At 41.1% G+C, this 8270-nt stretch overlaps 1 protein-coding gene across 1 annotated transcript; it reads left to right on the forward strand.

Annotated features, from left to right (window-relative positions):
- Positions 1–4178: 4178 nt before the first annotated feature.
- On the forward strand, positions 4179–8131 carry LOC9641183 (general transcription factor 3C polypeptide 3). Its single transcript, XM_024668081.1, has 18 exons — positions 4179–4612; positions 4667–4775; positions 4888–5007; positions 5059–5240; positions 5287–5482; positions 5541–5798; positions 5857–6003; positions 6065–6143; positions 6194–6307; positions 6356–6510; positions 6558–6676; positions 6734–6860; positions 6912–6983; positions 7036–7159; positions 7215–7329; positions 7380–7570; positions 7619–7731; positions 7795–8131. Exons 1-18 carry the CDS (start codon positions 4338–4340, stop codon positions 8077–8079), a joined length of 2781 nt encoding a protein of 926 aa, XP_024523849.1. The 5' UTR covers positions 4179–4337; the 3' UTR covers positions 8080–8131.
- Positions 8132–8270: the final 139 nt, after the last annotated feature.

Raw genomic sequence — 8270 nt, forward strand, 5'->3', positions numbered from 1 at the left:
ATGAGATGCTTTCTTTGCAACGACATGTCCCTCACAAATCTTATCATCCAGATGCTTTGCTGAAATGGATTTGGTTGCGGTGTTCCAATTGATCCCCAAGCGCAATGGACTATCTTGCTTGAGGCATTCGCCCAGAATGGGGATTTCGAGGAGGTGCTGGGGATCTTAACAATTTTGCTAAAGCTCAGAAAAAGAACACCAATATGATGCATCCATTGTTGAAGCAATCAATTTACAAAGTTGTATGAATATGCAAGAGGGATTGATAGAGATTGGGTTAGACGAGGGGATCATAATCACTCTTGAGATTGAGCAAACAAGATCCATACCAGGTAATATCATTTTAATAAAGTTTCTAATACTAATATTCATTTTTGTTCTTCAGTCTTTAAAATAATTGTGGAGGATTCCTCTTATTATCTGAGAAAGATTGTTGCAATTATGGGAACCATTCAAATTTAGGCAGTGGGACCTTAATGGATTGCTTAAACCTGAAGCTTTTATCTTGCAAATTTGTGGGAATGTTTGCATAGCAAAATTGAGAAAAGTTTCTTTAGCCCCTAGCAAGTGATAATTATGGTATATTGACCAAGATATATTTCTCTATTGATCAAGGTGGGGGACATTTGAAACGGCCAAAGATATGGCGTTAGCATATGACATCATGGCTCAATCTATGCATGGTGCCAAAGTGCGCACAGATTTTTAGTGCAATGTGCTAGTAAAGATGCGTTAAACCACTTTGATATTTCTCAGCAAAATGAGAGTGGTATGGTCTTTTCATTTCAGTCCTAATAGCTATTTATAGAAGGTATTTAGATTTGTGGGCAATATTTATAATATGTAAAGAAAGTCTTGAACATGAAAATGTTATTCCCACATCTAGATTTTCTATTTTGTATTTATTAAGTTTTCAAATTTATCCCAAATGCTATCTTTTGAGGCTGGATGAAAACTTAAAAAGCAAACTTTCATATAAAGAGGGTGGGTTTCAAATGTATAATAGAGATGGTTAGAAGTATAGTTGACCATTTAAGATATTATTTAGCTTGCTGCTAAACACCTTTATCATATCTATACTAGTTAATGGATTATCTATATCCTCTGTCCTTACTTTAGAAATAGCACTAGACTCTATTTTGCGTGCTTATTATTAATATAGCATAAAATATTTATAATAATAATATTTTTAAAACACTAATTAATTAGCTATAGTTCTATATACTTACACCTCATTCCTAGGTTTAAGTAAAGAACCATACCAATGTCTTTGTATATCAGATTGCAAGCATAGAGTTATACTTAAATTTTTATATACTTAATTTTAAATTGCAAGAAAAAAACTACATTTAAGCCTCTTTGTGAGCAAAGGGTCTTAATATTATGATTTTGGATATTTTAAGATTATTATAATGTTTCTTCATATATCTATTTATTCAATTTTTAATTGTGCATTTGGGAGTTTAACTTCATCCCTTTATTCATGTGACTCTTACTTTGAAAAACCATCATCTCTTCCAGGAATATGTGTTTTATTTATCTTGTGGAAGAGCTTTGTTTGATCTTCAAGACATAAGCACAAAGATCCGTGTGGCCCAAAACTCTAAAACTCATAATTCACTATAGGGTATAAAATCAAAACTATATATAATATAGAAAGAATGGGTAATGAATATTTAAGGTGTTATATTGACCATATAAGAGATTGAAAGATTTAATAAGATTTATAGAAACATAAAAGTTTTATATAAAACTATAAAGAAAAATATAACTACTCTTCTAAACTACAAGAGAAAATGTATTTTAAATGTTATAATTGACTATATAAATATATATTTTTAAAACTATATAAAATCCCAAACATTTTGCCATAAGAAAAATCATATATAATATTTGATAAAACAGAGTAACATAAAGACACTATACTAAAAGCTACTTATCACATTAATACTTAAACCATATAAAAAAGTAACTATTAGTAAACTAAGTAAAACCACATGTCAACTGGGGGTTGGACTCCAGTGGAACCAATTTTGTCATGTAATTTTCTCATATGTCCTATTTCTCTTACCAAGTGTTTCATATAGTTAATTTTGAAAAACCACATCATTTGGCATCTTTTAGTACCTTTAAACCTAGAACTCTAAAACTCTAAATGTGGGACAATTTTGTTGTTGTTAGAATCCTTAATTCTCTGAGACCAAATTTTAAGGCATGCTTGAAACAGTAAGTTCATCTCTTCTTGTTTTCGTTGTCCTTTTTTCTCTCACAAAGAGAGCGGCCACAGTATTGCACTTCTGCTTCGTGTGCTGTCACACTGTTTGGAAAGTTCATCAAAGCTTTGTACAATGACTATGGACACTGCTGTGCAGTGTGCCCATTGGCTTCAGCAATGAAGAGGTAACTCTTCTTTGCTGTGTTTTACATGTTTTCTTGCTTGAAACACCAGAAAGAGACCTTGGGAAGGTATTGCATAAATGTCCTCTCTGATTATCTGTCCGTTTTTTCAAGAGCTGGACCCTTTGAAGCCGGCCTGGATAGGCCCTTTCGTTTCTCTTCGTATCGTAAACCAAAACTTCCCTTCAGGGAGGTGGATAAGGAGCTTCGTGTACACACTCTTGAGCTCATCTTAAGATCTATAGCAAGCAGAAGGACCTATGAGAAGCAAGCTTGTGATGATTAGGAAAGACTATGAGAAGAACTTGAAGTACACCAGAAAAATCTAATCAGGTATGTAAGAACGTTGAAAAAACAATTGAGCTTCGTGTACACACTCTTGAGCTCATCTTAAGATCTATAGCAAGCAGAAGGACCTATGAGAAGCAAGCTTGTGATGATTAGGAAAGACTATGAGAAGAACTTGAAGTACACCAGAAAAATCTAATCAGGTATGTAAGAACGTTGAAAAAACAATTGAACTTACTTACTTTCCCCTGCCAAAATGGACATGCTAACCTTTTTCTGCCTTACATGGCTTCTTATGATTGCTCGAATTCTTCTCCCGCACTCCATACAAGATGACTTTGCGTGATCATTAGACACGATTTTGACGTCGTACCTAAAAAAGGTAACATATTTTGGGGCAAATTAGGTTTCACTCCTTAGGTGCACAATCAAGCAACCCACAGCCCTGTAGCTAGCAATCAAAGTAAATCAATATAAATCAATCTGAGAAGTCCCTACAAGGTAATTTGTTTAATGACTCTAACATGTGGAATAACTCACACATTTCAAATCCGAAGACCTAAACATTGACTAAATAAAATATACATTTCAAATCCGAAGACCTAAACATTGACTAAATAAAGTATATTTTTAATACTTTTTTAATACTAATAAATGCTTGTTTAATATTTTTAAAGTTGGTGATGATATATATTTTTGTAGATATGAACTTGGAAACAAAGGCTGTTCCGATACGAAAACAATGAGCATGAAATATACTAAGCCCCATCCATCCACGAAAATGGTCGCAAAGTTATTTAGAATCTAAAATTTCTACAGATCAATCTTACTGGGCAAGCATTTTTGTGAAAGATGGGCCATCATGTCCTAGAGCATTTGCTTTGCTCTTGCAGCAGTCATCAGTCTTCCTTCTCACAACATTTCACTGTATTGCACAGAATCAGATATTAATCTGAAAAATCATCTAAAACAATGTATTATTGAAATTGACAATTTGGCTAGCGGCATGGAGATTCCTCTGAGATAGTAAGCCATGGAAGCTATGGTGAGAAACGCGAAAGCGGCGCCGATCCCAAATATCTCTTGCCGGGCAGCCTTACAGTCGTGGAACGCGCAAAGAACACTAAACAAGCGGGAGATTCAAATGCGAGCGCGATCGCTAGGTCACGGTGCTGGGCAACGCGCTCGTCCAGATGTTAGCAAAATGCGGCAGCCTGGGCGAGGCGATGGTCGCCTTTGCCAGGATCTCCAGGAAATCGGCCGTTTCTTGGAACGCGATCGTAAAGGCGATGGCGCAGTGCGGTGATTTCCGTGGCCCGATCGGGCAGGCGGAGGAGATGTTGCTGGATCTGGATGGAGCGCGATTGGGATTCTATTCGCATGCAGCCAAGCCGGGATTGTGGATCGCGCATGACAGTCCATCGGCCCGGATTTCGGGCTCTTGGAGTATGGTGGGTAGCGGAAGCCCTAGAAACAGGGCACAGAATTTAGGGTTCTTGCAGGGAGAATGAGGGACGAGCGGCAGCTGCCGCATCGCAAGCGCACCTTTGATCGGATGCTGGGGGACGTCGTTGGCGACGTGGAGGTGGATATCGACGGCGATGTGGAGGTGGATGTGGATGTGAGTGGATTGGAGCAGCACGACATCGCCGATGCTACCACGAGCAATGCAGCCCCGTCGGAGATGGTATTTGGAGGGGTTTGAGTCCGTCATGGTGGGGGAATGCGACGACGAGCAGGAGGAAGAGGTGGAGGAGGACGAGGACGAGGAGGAAGATGAAGATTATGCGCTGCGGTTTGAGGGAGATATGGACCCGCTGGCCTTTGTGGACGTGGATCAGAATGGTGATCTCCCCTACCAGCAGTTTGAGAGGCTAGAGTATGAGGCACTGGCGGAGCGAAAGCGCAAGGCTCTCGCGAAGAAGAGGTATCGAGTGAAAAAAATATTGTTCTGTGATTGATTTGTGAGTTTGCTTCGCAGAGAAGAGGAGGAGATGAATGCCAAAGAAAGTCAGCAGGACATCTTTGGCGCAGACATAGACGACATTTGGAATGCTTTCGGCCCAAAGCGAAGAAGACGAGCGGGAGAGGTAAGAGTTAACTACTTTACTTGATCATGGATTATGGTTTTCAACTATGAGTCCATGAAGCTTACCATGAAGCTGGTCTTTTATCAAACGCTAAGCTCTTTTGAAATCGCAGGCAAAGCGGAAAGGAAGGAAAAAAGTTCCTGGCATTCCTGGTGCGTCGAGATTGCCTCCAGAGGTCTCGAGGAAACTGGGAGAAGCTAACTTGCTTTATGCAACGAGAAAGAACGACGAGGTCTGGACGGTGCTTGTGTCTTACTAGCAGTGCTGACAACTTTTCATGCAGGCAATCGCTCTCCTGAAAGAAGTGGTGCGTCTCGCTCCAAACGCTCCTGATGCTTATCACACGCTGGGGCTGCTCTACGACGCAATGGGTGACCGGAAGAAGGCGCTAAACTTCTATATGATATGCGCGCACCTCAAGCCGAAAGACGCTGCTCTGTGGAAGCGGCTTGCGTCGTGGTCTACGTAAGAACGCAACTTGAATAATGCTCCATCTAACTTCTCATTGCAGTGAGTTGGGAAATACAGGACAAGTGATTCACTGCCTGACCAAAGCAATAAGGGCCGATCCTGATGACATAGATGCCAAGTGGGATCGTGCCTCACTATACGCTGAAATACTCGACTTCCAGAAAGCGGCCGACGCGTTTGAACAGATGCTTGTTTTGCGATCGAGCGATGTAGAAGTTTGCAAAATGGTTGCCAAGGTAAAATTGCAGTCGTATTCATATAAATTCGTGCTAACTCTCACAGCTTTCTAAACAGATGCAACACAAGAATGGGAATATCCAACGGGCAACGGAAGTATTAGAAAAGTTTATTGACGAGCATTCTGCTGAAGCGGATTTTGCTGCGGTGAATCTCCTGGCTGAGCTTCACATGGGAAACAGGAATTACGCTGCAGCTCTATCTCAGATAGATCGTGCACGCCAAATGTATTGCCATGGACAGGCACTACCGCTGGACTTAAGCATTAAGTCTGGGATCTGCCACGTTCACTTGGGAAATTTACTCGCAGCCGAGGTGAGTGTAGACATGTACCGCTCTTTCCTCTTTCATTTTCCTGACTGTTTTTCAAAAGAGGGACTTCGAGGATTTACGTAAGGAGGGTCTTGACGATCTTGCGGACTTGGTGTTGGATGTTGGAGATACCTACCTGAGCGTTGGTAGACACCACGACGCTCTTGGATACTATATTATTCTGGAAGGCAACGATGCTTATGATAACGTATGCTCAGCTTGTTTTTTGATGTTATAATGCCTGGTTATTTTTTTTTCTCTCTTGGCAGGGGACCCTTTCACTGAAAATTGCTGAGTGTTACATGGCGGTCGACGCATTGGAAGATGCCATCCGAGTTTACTATAGGGGTATGAAGTCGAGCTTTGTTTTCGGTTCCTATTCATTTCGTATCTTTCAGTGATGGAAAAATTGCCACAACACGTAGACGCTAGGCTAACGCTGGCATCTCTTCTTTTGAGATGTTCTAGACTGGATGATGCAATAAATCTGCTGAAGCCTCCTCAAGTTACAGGTAAAATAGTCGAGCAGAACGTTGTCTTCTAAAGATGTTGTGCCGCAGATACGTCCGTCTCCGGTCTTTACTGGTGGCAGAACGGAAGAATAAAGATGAAGCTTGCAGAAATTTATCATGGCCAAGGGAAGCTTTATCTGTTTCTGGAGACCATCTTACCTGCAATTCAAGAAAGCCTCTATGTCGAGTCTTTTAACCAAAAGGTCCGTTTTCAGTTTTTCTTGCACTTAGAACTGAAGCATGCATACAGGTGAAAGGAAGAAAACGCTTACCGAAAAGTGTCCTAGCAGAGCGGGCAAAGCTCTTGGAAGACAAGCAAGACGACGAGGTGTTTCAAGGCTTTGGTCCGATCATTTCTCGTAATGATAGGTACACAACATCTATCTGTCTGATTCTTCTAGACGCTTGTTTGTGTTATGCGGACAGGGCTAAAGCATCAAGAGCAAAGAAGGTGTTAGCAAAACGCGCAGCCGAGAAAGAGGAAAAGAAAGCAGCAGCACTCGCTGCTGGTATGGAGTGGGAGTCTGAAGAAGAGTCGGACGGAGCAGAAGCTGTAAGTCTTGTTTCACTCAGTTCCAAATTCTAACACATCGCTCCTTGGCAGGAAATGGAATTAAAGCAATCACCACTTCCAAATCTATTGAAAGACGACGAACACTATCAAACGCTGCTTCAGGTCCATTTATTTTACGTTCTCTTACGCAACGTTATTGCACTATTTATTTCAGGCATGCAAGGCTTTAGCATCCATCCAACGCTATTGGGAAGCTTTGGAAGTCATACATCACTCGCTAAGGGTGGGAAATTCGCTAACACCCGAGCAACACGACGAACTTCGAGCCTTGGGAGCCCGTAAGAAACAGTTTTCCGTGCTTGTGTTTGCAGCTAATTGTGTGCATGGATGCAGAAATAGCTTACAAAACAAGTGATGCAAGATATGGCTACGAGTGTGCGCGTTACATGGTCCAACAACGTCCATACAGCCTAAGTATGTGGAATTGCTACTACCAAGTCGTCTCAAGGTTCTTACCACACTTGTGGCCATTTTGCCTTGAAACTGCTGATCTTCCAGGTCTGAAGCTCGCGTGCCAAGGCACCACAAGTTTATGCTCCAGATGCGGAACAAATTCGCGGACTGTGTCCCTGCGATGATTATTTGTGGACACCAGTTTGCTATGATCAGCCAGTCACAAGGCGCTCTTCGCGAATATCTACAGGCTTACAAGCAGCAGCCGGAAGACCCGTTTATAAACCTCTGCGTTGGTAAGCACAGGTTGTGAATTAACTGGCAATGTTTTTGTGCTATTACAGGTGTGAGCTTCATCAATCTATCACAGGGCTTTAGACTGAGCAATCGAAACCAGTGCGTCTTACAAGGCTTTGCTTTCCTCTACAAGTACCAGCGTCTCTCAAATCACAACCAGGTAAAGCATCTCTTCGTCTGGCTATTTGCCAATCTTTGCTTGTTTGCTCTATACTCCACACAGGAATCAAACTACAACATCGCCAGAGCCTACCACTGTGTAGGTCTCGTTCACTTGGCCGTGACTTACTACGAGAAAGTTCTCCAGCACTTTGAGAAAGATCGACCCATCGTCCGGCTACCGTACGAGTCGAGTACGTTTTTATCCCAGGATTTTGTCCCCGAGGGACGAGTTGGCGGCCACTGCGACCTGAGAAGGGAGGCCGCTCACAACTTACACCTGATCTACAAGAAGAGTGGCTCTCTCCATCTTGCGAGGCAAGTTCTCATGGATTATTGTAGGCCATAACCATTCCCTTGTAAAAATACTGATTAAGATAATAAAAGTAGTTTAAACCTAATAAAAAATCACTTTCTTTAAAATTGTATCTCTTAAAATGAAGCCTCCATTTGTTATTTTGTAATTAAAGTATAAATTTTAATTATACTAGCAAATTTAATTTTATAGATTAAGTAGAAAGAAAGAGTATTAATAGAGAA

The sequence above is a fragment of the Selaginella moellendorffii genome, unplaced genomic scaffold, assembly GCF_000143415.4.
Source record: "Selaginella moellendorffii unplaced genomic scaffold, v1.0 SELMOscaffold_380, whole genome shotgun sequence".
Taxonomy (NCBI): Eukaryota; Viridiplantae; Streptophyta; class Lycopodiopsida; order Selaginellales; family Selaginellaceae; genus Selaginella; species Selaginella moellendorffii.